This window comes from Vulpes lagopus, chromosome 8 (genome assembly GCF_018345385.1).
Source record: "Vulpes lagopus strain Blue_001 chromosome 8, ASM1834538v1, whole genome shotgun sequence".
Lineage (NCBI taxonomy): Eukaryota > Metazoa > Chordata > Mammalia > Carnivora > Canidae > Vulpes > Vulpes lagopus.
The window spans coordinates 127,410,536-127,433,923 of NC_054831.1; the positions used below are offsets into that span (position 1 = coordinate 127,410,536).

General features: G+C 51.2%; 1 protein-coding gene across 1 annotated transcript; it reads right to left on the bottom strand.

Annotated features, from left to right (window-relative positions):
* Positions 1 to 1,008: 1,008 nt before the first annotated feature.
* PINK1 (PTEN induced kinase 1) lies at positions 1,009 to 21,704 on the bottom strand. The gene is made up of 7 exons (XM_041766457.1): positions 21,239 to 21,704; positions 7,661 to 7,761; positions 4,360 to 4,542; positions 3,738 to 3,901; positions 2,706 to 2,833; positions 2,116 to 2,352; positions 1,009 to 1,312 (listed from the first exon to the last, which is right to left on the bottom strand). Exons 1-7 carry the CDS (start codon positions 21,632 to 21,634, stop codon positions 1,055 to 1,057), a joined length of 1,467 nt encoding a protein of 488 aa, XP_041622391.1. The 5' UTR covers positions 21,635 to 21,704; the 3' UTR covers positions 1,009 to 1,054.
* Positions 21,705 to 23,388: the final 1,684 nt, after the last annotated feature.

The following is a 23,388-nucleotide window of genomic DNA, read 5'->3' on the forward strand; positions in this document are numbered from 1 at the left end:
AATCACTCTTAAAGCCACATATTCAATTCAAAGCAAATACGTGTTCTGCAGTTGCAAATGTGTATTTAATTCTTCACAATTCCTGTAAGAAACGCTAATCAAGGCAAATCAGCAAGTAAAACACACTGTTAATTTCCACTTCATCATTCATCATTGCTCTAGCTCTGCTCAACCCGATTCAGTAGCTGGAGGAGCTCTGGAAGTGCTTCCTCAGAGACACTCTAGAGCTTTCCAGGCCTCGCTGGCTGTCTTTTCTTTCTGATACCTGAATATACTGACCTGGGCAAATGTCTGCTTAGCTCAGAAAACATGCAGACCGAGGCCCTGGCTGCCACTTTCAAACAAGCCGGAATTCCGTTTCCAGAGTCCTGCCCTGCCCGCCCCTGCCTTGCCTGGAGCCCCCCTCCCCCCAACAGACCCGCTTGGCTATGGACTTTGCAGAGGTCTGTGAGGAGGGGGGCTTTGGGGCCTGCCCTTAACCCCTGACCCTCTTCTCACCTGCAGAGAATTCACTCCTGTGGATTTGTACTCCGATCTCAGCACATTTTGTTAGCAAACTATGTCTTAGGGGCAGTCTGGCCCATTGCCTGTTTTTTGTATGGCCTGCAAGCTATGAGGGGTTTTCATGTTTTTAAATAACTGAAAAAAATTAATATTTACTGACACATGAAATTGAAATTTCCATATATTTACGAATTTCCGACTGCTTCTGTGCTACCACAGTGGAGTAGCCAGACTGGAGTATTTACCGTCGGGCCCTCTCTGCCAGCAGCTCTAGCTCTGCCCTAGTCCAGCTTCTCACATCACAGGTGAGAGAACCTCACGCAGTTAGACGATGGACCTAAAGTCGCACAGCTAGGGGGAGTTAGCTACAGACTGTAAACCTGGCTGCCAGCCGTCCCTTCCATTTGCCAAACCAGAGGCCTCCTGCAGTGTTCCCCTGCCGCCCACCCTGGCGCCTGGGAGCCCCGCCCCGCCTGCAGCACTCACAGACCAGCACCACACAGATGTTGCTAAGTTCTTTTAGTAAAATGCACCAGCTACAGCGGAGCCCTCACGGGGCTGCTCTCCAGGAGTAGAGGAGCAGGGCTGCCTGGCACAGCGCTTCGTACTCCAGGTTGGCTAGAAATAACATCTTCATCTTGGTTTCCACGCAGCTCTTCTCCGTGAGCCGGTCAGCCAGCAGAGTGGCAGCTGACTGCTGGAGGAGCCAGCCAATCATCTTGTCTAGTTTTAGATTCTTCAGGGCGAGAGTATGTTCACCCCAGAGGCTTAAATGAAGCACATTAGCAGCTACTCGGGCAGATGGTCTCTGCAACAGGCAGGAAAACAAGCTTAGAACGTTGACAGCAAGCATTCGGCCCACAACCCGAGCTGATCTGTTAATGAATCCTCATTTTAGGGTCTTCCCTTCTGTGGCCCCAACCACATTCTTGTTCACCCCTTTGTCTCTCCTTCCTGCAATTCCGTTCACTTCCTGACACCTACTGGCTGCGCTCTACCCATGCCCCAGCTTTTCCAGGGACACACACACTTGCTCCGGGCCATCAGCCTCCCCACTGTGGAAGGCCCACAAACTGCCTGGGTACCAGCAGGCTCTCAAGGGGCCACCTCTCACAGGCTTTGGTGCTGACAGCATGCCCCCAGCGGGAGGGAAGTGGTTGAGTAGTTTGAACCCCGCCTGCCTTTGTGCTCTCCCACTAGGCTTACCACCTGACCTGGGCCTGCCACTCCCAATTACATCTCAAATACCTTAGCCTTTCTATTCCTTTATGTCAACTTCAAAATGTCCACATCTGTTTTTGGGAAAGGTCTTCATCTCTCATTAGATGCCAGCTGTTCCTCTAAGCTACAACTCCTTTAAACATTTCTTAAAAGTGCATCTTCTTCCCTCTAAATAACTTAAGCCACCAGAGCCAAGAAGAGTTGCACTGCTGGAATGCTAATTCGGCGGCTAGCTCCTCTACTCCCAGTTACGCTAGGGTTTCTTCCCCTGTACTTGGCCTTTTCTTTGTAAGACAGAGTTGCTTGTGTGTCACTCTCGTCTTGCCCAAACTGGGTCTTTATTCTGGAACATAAACTTCCACAGTCCCTGTAAGCCCGGGACAGCCTCACCTTGCGGGCCTCTCGCTGGAGCAGTGACCTCACCAGCTGTCTTGCATCCAGAGGGACTGACTCGGGCATCGCGGGCAGCTGAGCCTCCTGGTAACTGCGGCTTTCAAGGTGGGCCCCGCCCTGGCCATAAAAGGGATTGGAGAGCCCGAAGATTTCATAGGCAAGCGTACCCACGGCCCAGGCATCAGCCTTACTGTAGTCGATCACTGCCCCGGGGCCTGGGCAGGCAGTGGACACCTGTTTGGAAAGCAACAGGTGAGCTTCACACTGCTGGCATTTCTAACACATTCATATGCCTCCACGGCACCTGGGCTAACCTGAACCCCGTCCTAAGGAGCCTAGAATTTGAGTGAGTTGTGGCTCAGACCCAGAATCTGCGTAGGCCGCCTACTTTGCACCCACAAGACACGCATCACCTGGGAACATTAGGGAGGGCCAGATGAACACATATGGACAAGGGACTTGTGCCAAAATAAGGTCAGAAAAGATGGAGGTGTTGAGTGGGTAATGAGGCAGCGGGTCTCGTCCTCTCAGCTGAAACAAGATGGAGAAGTCTGCTGATGGCACAGGACACGCTCCGCAGGACTCACCTCTGGAGCCATCAGGCAGCCGTTTCCGCCCCGATCCACATACCAGCTGGTGAAAGGCAGCCGCAGGCCGGTGCGCTCGTCAGCCAGGCAGCAGCCAAAGTCTGCGATCACCAGCCAGGGGCAGCCATCTGGGGAGGGACAGGCAGAGGGGAGTGATGGATTCTCCCCTCGGGAGGCCTCCCTAAGCCCTCCTGCAGCCACCAGGACGTGGGTGAGGGTTAAGGGGCCTCAGTGCCAGCCCAGGGCTGCAGGCCAGCAAGCCTGGCTGGGTGCCCGCTCACCAGAGCGCGCTGGGGAAGGCGAGGCAGCTACAGGAGCACGGAGGTGCCTCCGGAAAATCAAAGCCCTCAAGCAAAGAACTGGATAAAGTTTGGCTCCTGGTAACTGATCAGGTAATAGGAGCTATCCCAACCCTGAAGGGCTGCTCACGGTCTACTCAGCGGACGGCCCTTGGCCCTAAGAGTGCCCCAAGGACCTTTGATCTCAACTTGAAACCCCAAATCCAAACCCAAGAAACAGGTATGTTAGGATTGTGAAAGGATTCACACAGACTTCCTTTAAAAAGCTAGTTCCTTTAGCAATTTAGTGGCACATTACTTTAAATCTTCTACTTCAAAATTTACGAGATCTACGACTCCTTCATGGTATTGTGGGTTAAGTGGCCATCCAGCCTCTACGTCACTGCTTCCTGTGTGGGAAACTGGGGCGCTCACCATTTCCAGGGGCAGCTAGGCTTACATTCGGGCAGCTCTCACTGTTTAAAAATTATTTTTCTACTGAGCTAATTCTTCTTTCCTTTGAGAAAACTTCCACCACCGACGTTTTTATTCTGAAAGTGGGCAACACAGGGACTATTAATCATCACCCCATAAGCCCCATGAAGAGAACGAAAGCCTCTATTTTGAAGGGGTGAGAGCTCATCTCTGACGTACAGAGCTAAATTAAAACACAACTTCTAATAGAACACAAAACCCGAAAGGACTGGAAGGGTCCTAGACGCCTGCAGACCTGAAGTCTGGTACCGGGACCCACCTGCATCCAACTCCACGAGAATGTTGTCAGATTTTAAGTCTCTGTGCGCGACGCCCTGTTGAACCAGATGATCCACCGCCTCCAGCAGCTGTAAGATCATCACGGTGGCGAGGCGGGGGCTTGGGGTGTTCTCGCGGAGGTACTGGCGCAGCGTACAGGGGTAGCTGGTGGAGAGGGTGACAGAGCCTCTGGCTGTCGCACATCAGTGGTCCCCAGCAGCTTTATTGCTATAGGATGATGGCCCTTTCTCTTCTGGAGTTTTTTTCTTTTTCCCCAAGTATCCTTTCTGTTACCACCCATTACCCTGAGGTTAGGGAAAGCTGGGGCCCCACATGATGGAAGTAATGGTACAGGTAACCCCTTCTTCACCATGCCCGTGACAGCAATGCCAGTAGGTGCAGAGGGTGAGGAAGGAGAAGTGTTTTTACACAATTGGTAAGGCAAGCCACAGAGGGGGCAAGAGTCAAGTGTACTAAAAACACTAGCGAGAACTCCGTTTTCATGAAAAGTCACCCCAAAGGGACCCCTCTTCTGTGGGGCAGTATGCCCTCAGCACGGGTGAGGGTCCCCCTTCCTGCCACCCCGGGGCTCCAGGTGCAGAGGCAGGACCAGTCCTACTTACTTCTTCATAACGAGGAAGAGTGTCCGCCCATGGCCCAGGCCTTCGGGGTGAAGACGTGGGGGCAGCACATCAGGGTAGTCAACCAGGGCTCCTGGCAGCAGTGGTACAGAAGAGGTGAAGGCACGAAAGACCCGGATGATGTTGGGGTGAGGGGCCAGCTGCTTGGGACCACCCTTGGATTTTCTAGTTTAGCCAAATGGGACAAATGTAGGAGTCCAGTATCAGATATAACAGTTAGAAAAATAATCATGCCACAATAAATACTGACATTTATTCACCCACTTTTTTATTTATCAAATATTTACTGTAGATTTGCTATGTGTCAGGTGCAGAACCTGGTGCCAGAGCAAAAAGATAGACCCATAATGATGACTCATCACACTGATGATGCCGGCGGCCCATTCGTCTGTACATCCATCGACCCCATGCAGTAGAATACAGAGTTAGGAGACTCTGGAATCAGACTATGTGGTTTGAATTCCAGGTCTGCTCCTGAAGCCCCTAGCCTGGTTACTTCTCGGCTCAGTCTCAATTGCCAAAGGAAAGGTAACATAACTCGTAAGGATGTAATACTTCTATAAAGGATCTAGAATCTCTGGTGGCAAGTTCTAGTTAACCCTTAACATGAAGTATGAACTCAATTAAATCTTTGTTGAATGACTGGATGGTCACAGATACAGTTTGTAGTACAGAAGTCACCTGCCTTCCCCTCCTCCCCGGGGGCCCCACAGCCCTGCTGTGGCACAGTAGCTGGGTTCTGGGTGGACTGAGTCAGCTTCTTATGTATCGGCCCCACCTGTCAGGGCAAGGAGCCTGCAGTCACATCTGAGATACAAATAGTTGGGTGGGAAAAGGGATGGAAGCCAGTTATATTCTCTTTGAGGAGCACTAGTGAAAGAACATGGTAGTAACCTAGCAGTCAGTAATGAAGGTGAAGGACGCCCTGAGACTTGATTGGGGCCACGGGAAGCCAAAGAGGTGTGGAAAGCAAAGGCACACAGAAACGGAAGAGCTGGGGCACCTGGGTGGTTCAGTGGTTGAGCATCTGCCTCAGGGTGTGATCCTGGGGTCCCGGGATCAAGTTCTGCATCTGGCTCCTGGTAGGGAGCCTGCTTCTCCCTCTATGTCTCTGCCTCTCTTTCTGTGTCTCTCATGAATAAATAAGTAAAATTTTGCAGGAAAAAAAAAAGAGGAAGAGCTATGGGGTGAGAAATAAGGACACAGGGTGGTAGAGAGCAGAGAATGGAGCAGAAGCCCAGAGACATGAAGACAACACCGAGGGGGCAAGATGCCTGCCCCCGTCCTAAGATCAGCCTCGGTCCCGAGCTCTGTGGAAACCGTCCACGTGCGGCCTACTGCTTTCCCTTGAGTCCATCTGAGTGCACCCCTGTAAGCAATCAAGGGCGCTCAAGCATTGTTCCTAGCCTTGGGCCACTGGGGCTAGTGGGAGCGTCAGGATCGCAGCCCAAGGCCCTCCAGCCACAGTGGGAAAGCTCTGCCCGCTGCTGTGAGAGCCCCGGGGATGGTGCGGCTGTGTCTGAGCGGAGGCCTGGAGTGGGGCAGGGGGCTGGGGGGAGGGCAGCCCTAGGAGCACTAACTGCGTGCAGAAGACAGGCGAGGAGGAGCGTGGCGCAGGTAGGGCTGCGTGTGGGGGAGGGCAGTTATGAATTCAGGAGGGCGGAGCACAGGGTGTAAAGGGGCCGAGATCTGAAATCGGGTGGGAGAAGCGGAGGAGCCGATCACCGGGCTGAGCCTGAGGCCCCTGGATGAGCAGGGGCTAGGTAGGAATGTGCCCACAGTGCTCTCAGGGGCTGAGACACTTTCTCCTGCGTCACTGATGTCATCAGCACCTTAGGTAATAGACTTTCCGTCATACTCATGGACTCATTGGACGGACATTTACTGAGCTGTACGGTACTCAGCAAACAAAACAGGAAAGCCCCGTCCTCAGAGAGCTCACAGTACAGCAGGAGAGACAGAGACAAAGGCAGCTATGATTTAAGGTCATGGGGAGAAGTGCGAAGAAAAAAAACTCCCTGACAGGGAGCACTTCAGATGGGAGGTCTGGGCAGCCCCCGCAGCAAGGCGTCAGCGCTCGAGGGACGCCACAGCCCGCCAGCAGGCGAGGTGAACACACAGCCACCTGAGGACAACTGTCCCCGCTCCGAAAGCAGCAGACACTCCCTCCACAGCGGACCCACTCTTCCCTACAAAGGGCTAAGGAGAGGAGGACGAAACCAAGCTCACCAAGCAGCTGCCTCTGCTGGCCTGCACGGCCCCCGTCAGGAGACCCTTCTAAACCTCGGAAGGGGCTTTCCATGTGCTTTCTCGAGGCCCTATATCTTCCCTCCAGCTTCTGACTGCACCAGGTGTATAAACCAACCCCCTAGTAAGTACCACGGTGCAGCTCTTCCTGTGGTCTACAAACATGGAAGTGAGCACACCTGTCACACTTAGCATTCGTCGTCGCCGCCACACACCGGCTCCAACAAAGAGCCAGGACCGTGGGCTGCCAACAACCCCCTTCCCTCTCTGGAGAAGGCCTCTTCGCCTACTTCTCTGCCCAACTGGTACCTAGTCAACCCTTCAAGAGGCCTTTCCGAATGGGCTCCCCAGCACTGGGCATCCATGATTCTGGCACTTACCATCCTGGCCTCTGCTCCCAACTCGTCTGGCTCCTCTGCCACATGCAGAACTCTTAGGGAATAGGCCACATTTTTTTTTTTTTTTTTAATGCTGAGACTGGAATGAGAGCTACCTGCACTGGGGACAGAGTTCAGTTCGTATGCACAGGTGGCTTTCCACCTAGACATTACTTTTTTTTTAAAAATTTTTTTTTATTTATGATAGTCACACAGAGAGAGAGAGAGGCAGAGACACAGGCAGAGGGAGAAGCAGGCTCCATGCACCGGGAGCCCGACGTGGGATTCGATCCCGGGTCTCCAGGATCGCGCCCTGGGCCAAAGGCAGGCGCCAAACCGCTGCGCCACCCAGGGATCCCCCTAGACATTACTTAAGAAGAATCAGAAGTCTGATCAATTTTCCAGAATTCTGACTTGGGCATTTCTGGATGGCCTTCTCTCTCTGCTCCAGCGTGAGTCAGCCACCTGCATCTTTAGTTGGAGTCAGATGATCTGCAATCCTCCCCAAGCTGAATTATCCAACAACTACAAATCTACCACTAACCATATCATTCAGTGAGCATTTACTATTTATTACATGTCTGTCAGACACATGAGAACACAGGTGAGGAATCTGCCCTCCAAGAACTCACAGCCAGTCTGGGCAGATGAGTGCTTACCTGTAAGTGACCGCTCCGTACTCCCCAGCCAAGGCCACTCGACTAGCTGGGACGAGTTCCTGGCTCATTGTGCTAAAGATGGCTTCACTGGAGGAGCCCGCCTGAAACATGAGCACGGATTCAGGGTTATACCGACCTGAGCACATCCAAGTCCTCCTTGTAATCTGGACCACAGAGCTACTGCCTAGAATTGTTTGGTTTCTTTTTTTAAAGGTTTTGGGGATCCCTGGGTGGCTTAGCGGTTTAGTACCTGCCTTTGGCCCAGGGCATGATCCTGGAGTCCCAGGGTCAAGTCCCGCATCAGGCTCCCTGCAGAGATCCTGCTTCTCCCTCTGCCTGTGTCTCTGCCTCTCTCTGTGTGTCTCTCATGAATAAATAAATAAAATATTTTTTTAGGGGTTTTAAGTAATCTCTACACTCAACATGGGGCTTGAACCCATAATCCCAAGAGGTGCATGCTCCACCAATTGAGCCAGCCAGCCACACGCTCCTAGAGTTGGTTTTGACATTCAAGATAAGATAACTCTCTGGGGTGCCTGGGTGGCTCAATCTGCTAAGCATCTGACTTTGGCTTGGGTCATAATCCTGGGGCCCTGGGATTGAGCCCCGCATCAGGCTCCCTGCTTGGTGGGGAGCCTGCTTCTCCCTCTCCCACCGCCCCTCCCCCTCAGAGCTCATGCTCTTTCAAATAATGAATAAAATCCTTAAAAAAAGAAAAAAAAAAAAAAACCCTTTCTGAAGCAGCAAGCCAAGCTAGTCTCTCCTAGAAGAGAGGGGGCGGAGATGTTATCCGTGCCAACCCCTACACGGCTTCAACACCGCACCTCAAACTCTTGGCAGCTCAGGGGCCCAGGGAAGAAGAGATGGCAAGTTAGGGTGAAGGACCTTTCTTCCTGCCATCAATGCTACTGGCCCTGCATCACTAAGACTCCCCCTTGCAGGCTGCCTGCAGCAGACGGAAAGCAGGACAAATCCACCCTGGATAAGTTGTGTTCAATCTCAGGATGACCTTCCCCAGCCTCCCCGTAAAAAGAAACAACAGCAAGAACCAAAGACGAGGACAGGCACCCTACTTTCCTTGTTTCATTACAAATGGCTCTCAGGTCCTATGGAACCCATTAGGAACCCTCTAGGAGTCAAGTCATTTAGCTTTCACGAGTATAAAAGTTGTCACGGGGGATCCCTGGGTGGCGCAGCGGTTTGGCGCCTGCCTTTCACGCCCATCAGGAAGTTTTGATGCTAACACTGGGTGGTTCACAGGCAAAGTCCTTGGCTACTTGGTAGCTAGTAACCTAGCGTGGAAGGGCAACAGTCTGATAACCTTCATCCCCGAGATCAAAACCAGAAACTGTATTCTTCAGCATCCAACATGAGCTGCCACGGCTGTGCCCCACCTTAGGCTTGGGCAGATGCTCTGGGCAGGAGAAGGAACATCTGGTCTTAATTTTCTAAACCCACCTACAGGGGATCCCTGGGTGGCTCAGTGATTTGGCGCCTGCCTTTGGCCCAGGGTGTGATCCTGGAGTCCCGGGATCGAGTCTTGGTATCGAGTCCCGCTTCGGGCTCCCAGCATGGAGCCTGTTTCTCCCTCCTCCTGTGTCTCTGCCTCTCTCTCTCTCTCTCTATCATAATAAATAAATAAATCTTTAAAAAATAAAAAACCTTTAAAAAAAACCCCACCTACATAGTGAGAAGGGAAAGAAATTACTCTAGACGAACTCTTTGTTTTTGTGGAGAAAAATATTCAATTTCCCTAAGCCTTGAGTCCTCCCAGAGGGGAAAGCTGGGAGATGACAAGCAAGCCTTTCATCTGGAGGGGAGCTTGAAGAGTGAGTCTGGAGGACAGGAGGCCCTCCTGTCCAGGCCCTCCTCTCCAGGGAGGCAGGTCAGGAGAAAGAGGGAGGCTGGTGGGAACTGCACACCTGAATCCAGCTGGGTGGGTCAGCACCCACACGAGAAACCTGCTGTGATGTGTGTGGACCAGACCAGAAGCAGAGGCATCTCCTGGGAGCTGATCAGAAAGGCAGAGACCCAGCCCCCACCCCAGGCCAGAGGACTGGAATCTGCCTTTTAACCAGATCCTCAGGTGACTGGCAGCCTATCACAACCTACGACTCCCGTGTGAGCGGGCAAGGAAGCCTAACCATACAAGAGCCCATCTGCCTCCTGGGAAAAAGCACTAGCAGGTCAAGGAACATCTGGTCTTAATTTTCTAAACCCACCTACAGGGATCCCTGGGTGGCTCAGTGATTTGGCGCCTGCCTTTGGCCCAGGGCGCGATCCTGGAGACCGGGATCGAATCCCACATCGGGCTCCGGTGCATGGAGCCTGCTTCTCCCTCTGCCTGTGTCTCTGCCTCTCTCTCTCTGTGTGACTGTCATAAAAAAAAAAAAAAACCCTTTCTGAAGCAGCAAGCCAAGCTAGTCTCTCCTAGAAGAGAGGGGGTGGAGATGTTATCCGTGCCAACCCCTACACGGCTTCAACACCGCACCTCAAACTCTTGGCAGCTCAGGGGCCCAGGGAAGAAGAGATGGCAAGTTAGGGTGAAGGACCTTTCTTCCTGCCATCAATGCTACTGGCCCTGCATCACTAAGACTCCCCCTTGCAGGCTGCCTGCAGCAGACGGAAAGCAGGACAAATCCACCCTGGATAAGTTGTGTTCAATCTCAGGATGACCTTCCCCAGCCTCCCCGTAAAAAGAAACAACAGCAAGAACCAAAGACGAGGACAGGCACCCTACTTTCCTTGTTTCATTACAAATGGCTCTCAGGTCCTATGGAACCCATTAGGAACCCTCTAGGAGTCAAGTCATTTAGCTTTCACGAGTATAAAAGTTGTCACGCCCATCAGGAAGTTTTGATGCTAACACTGGGTGGTTCACAGGCAAAGTCCTTGGCTACTTGGTAGCTAGTAACCTAGCGTGGAAGGGCAACAGTCTGATAACCTTCATCCCCGAGATCAAAACCAGAAACTGTATTCTTCAGCATCCAACATGAGCTGCCACGGCTGTGCCCCACCTTAGGCTTGGGCGGATGCTCTGGGCAGGAGAAGGAACATCTGGTCTTAATTTTCTAAACCCACCTACAGGGGATCCCTGGGTGGCGCAGCGGTTTGGCGCCTGCCTTTGGCCCAGGGCGCGATCCTGGAGACCGGGATCGAATCCCACATCGGGCTCCGGTGCATGGAGCCTTCTAAACTTTGTGCAAGCCCACCCTCGCCTGTCAAGCTCCCTGCACAACCTTGGAGGCTTCTGATTACAGAGACAGCTCTTTGTGCAAGGGCCTTGGCAGGCAGCTACTAGATGGTTCTCGAGAGCTGTGGATGGCAGCTCTCAGGTCTTCAGAGGAATACTAGGATTGATGTTTGGTTTAGCCTATGACTCGTCTGCTCCTAAAGCCACTACAAAGGGTTTTGGAGTCTTTGTGTGGGCTGCCAGCCTGGCAGCTTGATCTGATTGTTCCTTTGGGCAATGAAGCAGCCCCATTTCTGGTGTCCTTGGCGGCGGACAACAGCTACCTCCCTGGGTTCAAAGCAGCTCTAATAATTCTAAGATATCTGCAGGCTACCTCAGATTGTCTAGCCTCAGTCTGCAAGGCTTCCGGAGAAAGAGCAGCTTTAGGGAATGGAGAAAATTTGAAACCACAGTTTGGAGAATCATAGCCACATACTGGAAGAAACCAGAATTTAGGATCCAGCCCGGTTTTAGAGGCAAACAACAAACACCCAAAGACAGTGAATCTACTATTCACAAATGTGTGATTTTTCTCTCTAAAATCACCCTCATTTCCACCAAGGATAGCCAAATCAAGACTTCGGTTCTAACAATCTTGGCCTAATTATTTACATAAGCGCTGCAAGAATAGTGACTGGCTATATAAGGTTTGCTTTATTTTTAAACAGAAAATCTGCTTTGCTGGAACTTCTCATAAGGAATTTCAGACTGAACTTTTAGTAGATCCTCAAGGCTAAGAAGCCAAGCCAAATAGTTGCCATCAGACTTTGCCTGCAGGTATTGCAGATATGAATAAATTCCTCTCTTCATGAGGTCCCCCAAATATCCTGAGGTTCCCCACACCTGCCAGGAAGTGCCTTTTTTATTCACCCGGTAAGGCTGCTGGGTACCCTGTTAGTAAGGTCCTAGGCTGATTTTTCCCAAGGGGCTTCACTGGCTCATAAAGTCAATCTCAGTTCCTTAAAGCTGTCTGGTCATATCTGAGTCTATGCATGTCTTGCTCAAATAGGATATTCCAGTCAAAGCCTTTATAATATAACCAGCGTTTCTAATTGTGTCCTATGATAATAGATTCTTACTGGTCTTATGCAAACAAATACATTGCCATGAAAATCTAAGAACACTCACTGAGAATTTCTGAATCTAGAGGGATTAGGTGGGGAGAACAAGATAACTTTCATATTTGCTTACAAAGGAATATTTTACCAAATTTCTGCAAGTCCTAACAGCTTAAGAGAAAAACAGTTTCTTTAAATCTGGAAAAGCCAACATTAGAGACTGAGCAATGTTTCAAAGAGGAGTAATCATCATCCTCAATTCATTCAGTCCCATGTTACTAACTCTTGTTCTGCTTGAATGCAGTTTTCCTGTTACTTCCAGAAATTCTTACTCAGTTTGGTTTTACGACCTTAAAGGTATCAAAGATCTATACTTGTCAGAAGTCCTTTCCATGAATCCCCTTGAAGCTCAAATGCATCCGTAACAGCATGAGAGTAAAACAAGGACTATAAATGACAAAACACTCAAAAATGGCCATGGTTTCCCTGTAGCACAGAACATGTCAGTAATTAGAATTACAAGCGATGACATTACACTAGGACCTAACAAAACCTTAGGAATTTTACATAATTTCTGGAGTGGGTATAGCGTTCACCCATATAAAATAATCTAAGAAGGTTTATCATCACTTATTTGACAATGCTTCCCATGTAATTTGACATACCAAATGAACAAGCCTCATTAATAAAAACATTTCATTTAGAAGTTGAATCTTGGGAATTCGGTCAAAAATATTGTAAGGTTTTGAAACACATGCCTAAATAGGATTACAGATTACAAAACTTTATATTTCATTATCTATTTAACCAAGGTGCCGCAAGATTCTAAAGGCAAATAAAGGATTATGTAATTGTTAGCAAAACTTAGCCTTTTAATATTAAGATTCAACTGTCTGAAATAATCAAAGACCTAATAAAGACAAAACATGGCAACTTTTCTTCTAGGAAGATTAAAAAAGAAAGCCTTTGTTTATAATTTCTTACTAAGAGTAGACCAATAACTAAGAAAATGGTCATTTTAATAGGGAAACCAAATTCCAATCTTGTACTGATGTACCTTTTAAAAAAGATTTTATTTATTTGAGACAGAGAAAGAGAGAGAGGAGAGCATGAGTGGCAGGGGGTGGGGTGGGGGAGGACAGAGGGAGAAGCAGACTCCCCATGGAGCAGGGAGCCTGATACGGGGCTCGATCCCAGGCCCCTGACATCACAACCAGAGCCTAAGGCAGACACTCAACCAACTGAGCCACCAGGTGCCCCGTATTGATGTACTCCAGTGAGTAAAATTCATTCCAACAAGATGAAAATTTTAAAAACCTCATGCAGTCCTTCCGTTGTCCCTCCCTGTCATGGCCCACGCTGACCTACACTCATTGAGATAGGGCCACCCAGGGTGCTGCAAGGATCTGAGTCTTTGTGGTGGGTGCTGGGATGTGCTGGCCAGGATCCTCATCAGCAGTGAAGGACTCTCAGCTGTGGGCACACTGCCAACAGTCCTCCACTCTCAGGGGTCATGAGGGAGGGCCGGGACTGAAGACCGCTAGCCGCCTTGCTGAGTTCACGTCCCCTTCCCAGGTGGTCCCATCCAATGAATGTTCAACAGGACTATATAAAATCCAGCCACGTGCCCCAATTTCAGATGGTTCTGAAGGGCAGTCCAGCTTTTGGAACTCCTCAGAGAACGGGCTGAGGCTTCTGTTGATAGTCACGGCTTGACCGCAGCCTGATCCTGTTCTCTTAGCCACCTCTCTTCCCCAGCTGTCGCTTGTTCCCTAATACACTTCTTTACTAATCTCCATAATCTTGGTCCTGACCATGCACAAAATTCCCTTCCAAAGATTCCCTTCTCACAGACCATCTACAACTTTTCTTTTTATATTCTTTTTTTTTTTTAAGATTTTATTTATTTATTCATGAGACACACAGAGAGGCAGAGACACAGGCAGAGGGAGAAGCAGACTCCATGCAGGGAGCCTGGGACTGCATCCCAGGACCTCAGGATCAAAACCTGAGCCAAAGGCAGATGCTCAACCACTGAGCCACCCAGATGCCCTTTACATTCAGGTTCTGTCCTAAGTTTTCCTCTTTTATATAATCAGTCTCACTTCCCTTGCATACGGCGTTGTTTCCCTTAATAGAAGCCAAAAACAAACCTATGTTTGTTCTCAACAATTCTGTTTCGATTACCCATACTACTTCATAATATGAACCTCTTGACTCTCAGTAGACATAGGCAGAACCGATGTTCTACGTCTATTACTGGCAACTTGAAAAACATATCTATTGAATTTAAACCAACAACCTTGAATTAGCTTTAATATTATTTTCCCAGATCACATTAACTTGAAAATATTTTTCTTGGTTTTGGAATGTCCCATTCTTTTTTTTTTTTTAAAGATTTTTTATTTATTCATTTGAGAGAATGACAGAGAGCAGAAGCAGGAGGAGAGAAAGAGAGGGAGAAGGAGAAGCAGACTCCCTGCTGAGCAGGGAGCCCGATGTGGGGCTTGATCCCAGGACCTGGAGATCATGACCTGAGCTGAAGACAGGTGCTTAACCATCTGAGCCACCCAGGCCCTCCCAGGAATGCCCAATTCTTATAATCACTTGCCTTTACACCAAAAAATTGAGCTCTTCTACAAATGAATTTAGGAACACCATCCAGAGATAGAAGGGAAAAAAATCTTACACTTAAAAGATACATACATGGACACACAAATACACAATGAGATCCAACCAAAATCATAAAGCCCCAATTTCCAAACATATCATAATTTATGGCTCCATTAATTGGGCATGCTTCTCCACTCTAATGAATATTATGATTAGGCAGTGCTGCAAAACAAAGACTGCCTGAGTTTGGGCTGCGCTGGGGAATCAAATTCACTTTCCATTTTCCAATTAGAACATGGCTGATTCTGTCCAAAGATCCCAAAAGCTGCAGCACTAGACAAACCAAATGGAGCCTTGAATACCTTGTGAGCATGAGTTCCTCCCCCAAAGCCAGGGCTTCACCCCCTGAATGGAGCAGTTCCCTGGCCAACTCTCAGATGAGAAGGGAGTCACTCAAGAGATCCACACCGATCCCTATATTTGGAGGCAAGCCACCAGAAAAGGAAATAGGCTCACGTGGCCTTGCATACGAAGTACTCACCGAGACATGTGTCCAAACTAAAGCCAAAAACTGCTTCCTTGCCCCAAGAGTTAAATTAGGCACCCAGGGTTGGCTGTACCCAGTGCAGGGTGTGGGGGGGGTGATGGGGGCAGTCCCTAGGACAATCAGCCTAGGACATTGCTTGGACTGGTCACAGCATTCCCCGTACTGGCTGGGGGCTGACCAACCCTGGGCCAAAAGCTCCCTCGGACTCGGAGCACAATCAATGATACAGAGAGAGTCCAGCAAGAATCTTGAGTTTATATATATATATATGTATATATATATATATATTTTTTTTTTTTGAGAGGTCACCAAATAAGGAGATGGGGGAGCAAGCCTCAAGTCTGCCTCCTTGGGGGAGGAGAGTCAGAGACCTCTCAAGGCAAGTGGAAAAATCTGGGTAAAAAGTTGCAGCTGTGCTTATTGGTCCCATTAACCCTTTGGTTAGCAGTTTCACGTTCACAGGTCACTCTTCTGTTCAAACACCCAACTTTTATTCGGCACCTCGGCCTGGCGCTTCGTCTGTGAAAGCTTTCACCGGGCTCGTCTGCGCACCTCCCAAACTCCTTCATATGCCTCTCTCTGAGCCGGTTTCCCTGGTGTCGCTCTGCCTGGCTCATCCCTACTCATCCATCAAGCCCCATGAGCTCCTCCCTCCTCTAGAACCAGCCTGGACACCCAGCCCACAGCAACCTGTCCTCCTGGAGGATTCCTAAGCACTTGGTATCCATAAACTGATGCACCTCGTGTGAGAATTTTTAACTTAAAAAAAGCGGGGGGGGGGGGGGACGTCTGGGTGGCTCAGTCAGTTGAGTATCTGCCTTCACCTTGGGACATGATCCCCGGTTCTGGGAGTGAGCCCCACGGCAGGCCCCTTGCTCAGCAGGGAGCCTGCTTCTCCTTCTGACTCTCCCCCTGCTTATGCTTTCACATGCCTGCTCTCTCTCTCTCTCTCTCTCTCTCTCAAATAAATAATTAAAAAAAAAATCTTTAGGAAAAAAAGAGGGCAGCCCTGGTGGCTCAGCGGTTTAGCACTGCCTTCGGCCCAGGGCATGATCCTGGAGACCCAGGATCGAGTCCCGTGTTGGGCTCCCTGCATGGAGCCTGCTTCTCCCTCTGCCTGTGTCTCTCATGAATAAATAAATAAAATCTTTAAAAAAAAAACAAAGAAAAAAGAAAGTCTATCTTGCCTTGCCAACTAGTATCTAAACTCCATGGAGCAGAAGCAATGTTCTGTAGGGTAATCCTTTATCAACCATGAGAACAAGATATATTTTTTTAAGTTTTAACTTTGAAGTAATTTAGACTCACAAGAAGTTGCAAAAAAAAAAAAAAAATAGTACAATGTGTCCTGTGTCCCTTCAGCCAATTTCCTCCCATGGTGATGTCTTATAATTCAATGCAAGTCAAGATCAAAACCAGGACAGTGACTTGGCACACTGCCAACTAGATTATAGAACTTACTCGGATTTTACCATCTTTTTAAACCTGCATTCATTCATTCGTGTGTGTGTGTGTGTGTGTAGCTCTATGCAACTTTTTTTGAACAGGTAAAGTTCAATATAAGGAATTAATTGACTTAAACAGCAAATTGAAGGAACAAGGGATTCACTGGTACGCCGCTCTCTCGAACCGCTGGGGTTGGGGCTGCCAGGGGAAGCTGCTGGCCGCCTGGCCCTTCAGGAGCCATGTGCTGGGGAGGCCTCGTGCAGTGCAGGTGCCCTGGAGCGCGCAGAGCAAGCACATGGGCAGGGAACCAGGAAACAGAAGCCTTTCCTCCCGTGATCTCTCAGGCACCCGCTATCGACAAACCTCATCATGTCACTTGGCAAAGGAAAACTATTTCAAAGGCCTACGTCAATTTTCACAGAGCAAACGAGAAAGCTGCATTTGGAGCGGAGTCAACTGATAAGTGGGGAACACCATGGGACTTGGAGTGCCACCGGCGCTTAGTGAGTGTAGGCCAGGAACGCTGTAGCGCAGTGAGAGCCCTCCCCGCCACGTGCCAGCAGCACCTCTGCATCAGTCAGGGTCCCAGCGGGAAACAGCAGCACACTCAAATAAGGACACTTTGAGAAGAGTTTCTGGACATGGCAGTGGGCAGGGCTGGGAAACCGCAGGGGGAGTGCAGCTTCCTGGGGCTGCTTATCTCCCCACCACCCCCAGCCAGAAGCAGCAGAAGGGGGCTGCTGGAACCCAGGAGAGAAGCAGGTGGGAAGAGCTGCCCGAAAGGATGATAGGAGCTGGGTGACCTTTAGCCCAGGGCGCAGCCAGCCAGAGCCCCTGAGGTGGGGAATAAGTGCCTCAGCCTCATGCTCTCCCCTCTGTCCTGCTGGTGCCACATCCTTCATCCCACCCCAACCCCCATGTTGAGGGAACCCAGGTGGAAGCCAGAAGTATGGAGAACTGTGGGACACTCCACAGAGCCCTGCTGAGATCCGGCCTGATGGGGAAGGGGCCGAGGTCTAGGCAGCTGTGGGGCTGGCCGTGTCCTGCGACTGCTCCTCTGGCCCCAACTTGGGCCCAGTCAGCCCTCAGAACCTGGCAGTTGGGCAGCATGTCCTCCAATAAGATCTGAGTTGGACATGGCCATGTTGGACACGGCAGGGAGATCGTGGACGTCCAGCCTAGAGAGGTTCAGAGGCTGTCCAGGCCTTGGTGGTTGGTGGCATAGCCACTGGCACCCACTACTTCTGTAAACTCCAAGAGCCTGGAACTCCAAGAACTCAAGAGAGAAGTGGCCATGTTCATTTGACGGGGGTATCCACTCCTTGCCTGGAAACTTGCCTGTGCTTCCCTGCTTCAGGATGAAATAGGTACCCCTGAAAGTATGGGCCATATGGCTCCCTGATGTAGGTCAGGGGTTGATCTTTCTGGTGCACCTTCAACACCTGCTTTTGGAGCAGTACGCTCTCAGAGCCTCCACATCACAGAAGCAGTCAGCCAGGAACTGGGGCAGCGACCTCCCCTTCTTCTGATTGCCCTCCGGGGCCAATGCCCTGCCCAAGCCACAGATGCCACCGGTACCCCCATTCCAGACCAGGGCCGCCTGGTGCAGGGACTCTTAAAGCCCCCAAACCCTTCCTTCAACCTCCCTTCAGTCTTCTCTTAGCTGCCTCCAATCCTGCCCCGGGCACCACCATTCTAGCTGGTGTAGTCCTAGCAGGATAAAATCTTTTAAAACACAAACAAAAAAAAGTTTTAAAAATTTTTAAAAAGAAATAGAATCACATAGTATGGACCCTTTGGGGACTGATTTTTTTCACTAGGCGCAACACCTTTGAGATTCATTTAGGTTGCTACCTGTATCAATAGTTGACTCCTGGCTATTGCTTAATATTTATGGACAGATATACCAGAGTGTAACAATTCTCCTGCCAAAGGATGTCTGGGTTGTTTTTAATATTTTGCTATTATGAGTAATGCTGCTATGAACATTCATGTATATAGGGTTTAAAATTATTTTTAAGAATTGTAGTAAAATACGCATAACATAAAATTGACTAAGTCATTTTATTTTTAATTAAAAATTTTTTTTTAAGATTGTATTTATTTACTCATGAAAGACACTGAGAGAAGCAGAGACACAGGCAGAGGGAGAAGCAGGCTCCCTGTGGGCAGCCCGAAGCAGGACTCGATCCCAGGACCCCAGGATCATGACCTGAGCCAAAGGCAGATGCTCTACTACTGAGCTTATCCAGGTGCCCCTTTAAGTCATTTTTAAATCTACAGTTCAATGGCACTAAGGACATTCACACTGTTGTGCAATCATTGCCACATCCGCCTCCAGAACTCTCTTCATCTGGCAAAACTGAAACTCCATACACACGAAACTCTAACTCCCCACTCCCACCTCCAGTGCCTGGCGGCTACCATTCTACTTTATGTTCTGTGACTATGACTAGGAACCTCCTATTAGTGGAATCAGACAATATCTCTCCTCTCCTGACTGGCCTATTTCTTTTAGCCTGAGGTCCTCAAATGTCATCCCTGTTGTAGCCGGTGTCAGAACTTCCTGTGAGGGCCAAATACTTCTCCACTGTATGTAGATATCACCCTTTGTTTACCCATCCATCCATCCAGGGACATCTAGGTCGCTTCCACCTTTGACTATTGTGAATAATGCCTATGAACTTGGGCGCACAAACATCGGCTCAAGTCCCCGCTTTCAGCTCTCTGGGGCATAAACCTACAAGTGGAACTGCTGGGTCAAATGAAATTCTATTTTTAATTTTGAGGGGAGGTGCCCTGCTGTCTTCCACATTTATATCTATGCTCACAAGGACAGCAGCTGGGGACGAGACCAGACGTCACCTGACTGTCACCCAAACTGGCTAGAGCTCAAGCATGAGACACACTGGTGACGAGTAAGAACGGGAATGAGGGCTGGAAACCAGGAAACATAGGGGACACTGCCCAGGCAGGCCTTAACCAGCTGTGTCCTTGGGCAAGTCACTCCATCTTCCCCGACCTCAGCCCTAGGCACTACGACGCAGGCACCGTGCTAACTCACTGGGTGGTTTCAAACCCCAGAAGACTGACCTCCCTGGAAGAAACGGGAATTCAGTCCGCAGATGGCCTTCAGACTGGAACCTCCTGGGTCTCCAGCTTGTCTGCCTATCCTGCAGATTTTGGGTTTGCCAGCCTCCCTAACTGCAGAGCCAATTCCTTAAAGTAAATCTTTTTATCTTTTTTAAATAACCACATGCTATTGGTTCTGTTTCTCTGGAGAACCAGAATACAGAATTTGGTTGGGTAGAAACAGGCCTCTGAGCTATTTCAAGCATTTAGGAAACCTACCCTCCCCCATACCCAGTGACTCCTGATAGCTCTACACAGGTTAATTAAAAACTGTTAGAGGCCTTATGTTTTCCACTGCTGTTCACTGTTTTTACTCTGGCTTTGGCTATGTCACTAACTGGCTACGCTGTGGAGGCTTAAGGTTAAAGGCACAGCCTTGGGGGGTCCCTGGGTGGCTCAGCGGTTGAGCGCCTGCCTTCGGCCTGGGGATCGAGTCCCACATGGGGCTCCCTGCGTGGAGCCTGCTTCTCCCTCTGCCTGTGTCTCTGTCTCTCTCTGTGTGTTGTCTCTCATGAATAAATAAATAAAATCTTAAAAAAAAAAAAAAGGCACAGCCTTTGGAGAGTCCAACTCTGGGCACCGTCCTCTAGCAGCTGTGCGACTTCGAGCAAATGACTTCACCTCTCTGAGTAGTCCTCCTCATCCGTAAAATGGGTATGACAACTACCTCGGGAATACAAGCGTCATGATTTCATCGTCATGAGAGCTTAGAAAATGTACGCAGAGCCATCAGCGGCGGTGCAGCGGGCGCTAAGACGGGCAGCACGTCTTCCAGAACACGCTGTTTGAAGGAAGGGGAAATGTCGAGGTGCTGGGCCCACATCGGGAGTCCCGTGACACCGCAAATAAGCCTCAACGCGTGATTTCCTACGAATCTCCAGCTGGGACCCAGGCAGCGCTCCACTGCACGGCCCCGGCAGCAGGTGACGCCCCGCCCCCGCCGCTCATCTGCCGGCCCCCGCCCTGGCCCCGCCCCTGGCCCCCCCTCCGCTCATCTGCCCCGCCCCCGCCCCGGCCCCTCGGCTCGCCGGCCCCTGGCCCCGCCCCTCATCGCCCCCGCCCAGGCCCCGCCCCTCCGCTCATCTGCCCCGCCCCCGCCCCGCCCCCCCGCCCCCTCCGCTCACCGGCCCCCAGGCCCCGCCCCTCCGCTCATTTGCCCCGCCCCCGCCCCGCCCACTCCGCTCACCGTCCCCCTGGCCCCGCCCCCGCCCCGGCCCCTCCGCTCATCTGCCCCGCCCCCGCCCCGGCCACGCCCCTCCGCTCATCTGCCCCGCCCCCGCCCCGCCCCCTCCGCTCACCGGCCCCCTGGCCCCGCCCCCTCCGCTCACCAGCCCCTGGCCCTGCCCCTCCGCTCATCTGTACCCCCGCCCCCTCCGCTCACCGGCCCCCTGGCCCCGCCCCTCCGCTCATCTGCCCCGCCCCCGCCCCGCCCCGCCCCCTCCGCTCACCAGCCCCTGGCCCTGCCCCTCCGCTCATCTGTACCCCCGCCCACTCCGCTCACCGTCCCCCCCCCCGGCCCCGCCCCCCATCGCCCCCGCCCCGCCGCTCACCTGGATCTCCTGACAGGCCGCCGCCGCCCTCCGGCCCTCCGCCTGCTTCTCCTCGATGAGGCCCAGGCCCAACCCGAAGGCCAGAAAGACGGCCCGGCCGCAAGGCCCCGCGCCACCCCGGGCCCGCACCGCGAACTGCCGCTGGAGTCGCGCCGCCAGCCCGGCCACCGACTGGCGGAAGAAGCGGTAGCGGTCGGGGAGCCCGAGCCCCAGCCTGCGCCGCTCCGCGCCGGGTCCCGCGGCCTGGCCCGGGCGTTCTCCGCGGCCCCAGCCCGCCGCGGGGCCCGGCCGCTCGGGCCGCCCCCAGCCGCAGGCCGGGCCGGGCTTGGCCGTGAAGCGCAGCAGCAGCGCTCGGCCCAGCTGCAGGCCGCGGCCCAGCGCCTGTCGCACCGCCATGGCGGCCCCGCCACCCGGCTACCCCGCGCCCGCCGCCTCCGGCCTCCGGGACGCCCGGCCCCGCAACAAACTTCGGGGGCGGTGCCTCTGCGCAGGCGCGGGCGCCGGGGGGCGGGGCCGCGGCGCGGGCGGTTCCCCGGCTGGGCGCGAGGGGGCGCCGTGCGCGCACCTGCGCGGCGGGGAGCGCGCTCGCCCCGGGGCGCTGTGCACCCGGCGGGGAGGGGGCTTGAGTGCTCAGAACGTCGTTTCAGAGATTTGTCCCGCAGGAGGGACCTTGGGAGCCTGCTTAGTTTAAATTAGCTGGTCTCCGGGTCGGTACCAGTCCTTCTGGGGGCGCCTGGGCGACTCAGTTAAGTGGCTGCCTTTGGCTCAGGTCATGATCTCAGGGTCCTGGGTTGGAGCCCCACATTAGGCTCCCTGCTCAGGGGGGAACCTGCTTCTCCCTCTCCCGTTGCTCCTCCCCCCGTGCTTGTGCTCTCTCTCTCTCAAATAAAATCTTAGAAAAGAAAAGAAAAGAAAAAAAGAAAGAAATGAAAAGAAAAGAAAAAAAGAAAAGAAAGAAAGAAAGAAAAAAGAAAAAGAAGAAAGAATGAAAGAAGAAAAGAGAGAGAAAGAAAGAGGAAGGAAGGAAGGAGGGAAGGAAGGAAGAAAAGAAAAAAGAAAAAAGAAAAAAGAAAAAAGAAAGCCATTTCTGGTCTGGACATCAAGAGCTATAAATCTTGCTTTACATCCCCTTTGGCTCCAGGCTCGGCTGGCCCCCCCAGAATGAAAACCAGGAGGGGAGGCAAACACACCTAGCGCAAGCTCCTTGAAGATGGAAAGACATGATAACACAGAAATACAGCTCTCTCCAAACTGCATGTAAGCAAACAATGTTTAAATTCAGACCCCATCATTGGCCCTGTAAATACGGCCCTTATGGGGATGGTCAGCTGGAAGTCTTACATGTGGGGCCGGTGCTCTGCCCCGGTCTCTCAATCGGGACTCCAGCCTGGCTGGCTGTCTCCATCGGGCTTCCCCAGCTAATGAGGCTGGATGTTGTAAGTACCCGGTCTCATATAACTTTGCCTCATTCTCCTTTACTGCTTATAATTACCCTTATCTATGCATACATTGCTTTGCGTTTCCCTTTCCATTTCTGTTTCTACTAGGTTTTTTTTTTTTTTTTTTTGAGATTTATTTATTCATGAGAGATGCACAGATTGAGAGAGAGAGGCAGGCTCCATGCAGGGAGCCCGATGTGGGACTCGATCCTGGGTCCCCAGGATCACACCCCGGGCTTCAGGCGGCGCTAAACTGCTGCGCCACCAGGGCTGCCCTCTACTAGGTTTTTATAATAGCAATAACGTTTTCCTTTCTTGAAACTGAAACTATGACTATCCATGAATTCCTTTTTCAAGACACCCACCTCAGTCCTCATGTAGGCTCCTCTCTACAAGCCCACAGTCCTGTTCCCTTCTTACCACACCCCCAAGAGAAATCTCACCCAAAGTCCAAGTCTTTCCGATGCCTCAAGACCTGGAGCAACTTGCCCAAAGTCACACTGCCTGTAAGTAGCAGAGCCCTGTACCCAAGCCCACTGTTAGGAATGGCTGATAAAGGGATTTGTACTGAGTGATTTCTTTTTTTTTTTTTTTCTTTCCTTTTCTTGACTTTGTTTTAATTTTTTAAATTTTTATTTGTTTATTTTAAAGATTTTATTTATTTATTCATGAGACACACAAAGAGGGGCAGAGACATAGGCAGAGGGAGAA

Excerpts from the sequence above, each read along its gene's own strand:
- PINK1 (XM_041766457.1), bottom strand. The coding sequence starts at position 21,634 with ATGGCGGTGCGACAGGCGCTGGGCCGCGGCCTGCAGCTGGGCCGAGCG. Across the intron at positions 7,762-21,238 it reads CGGCCTGTCAGGAGATCCAG|GCGGGCTCCTCCAGTGAAGC; the intron begins GTGAGCGGCGGG and ends CTCATGTTTCAG. Across the intron at positions 2,353-2,705 it reads GCTGCCTGATGGCTCCAGAG|GTGTCCACTGCCTGCCCAGG; the intron begins GTGAGTCCTGCG and ends CTTTCCAAACAG.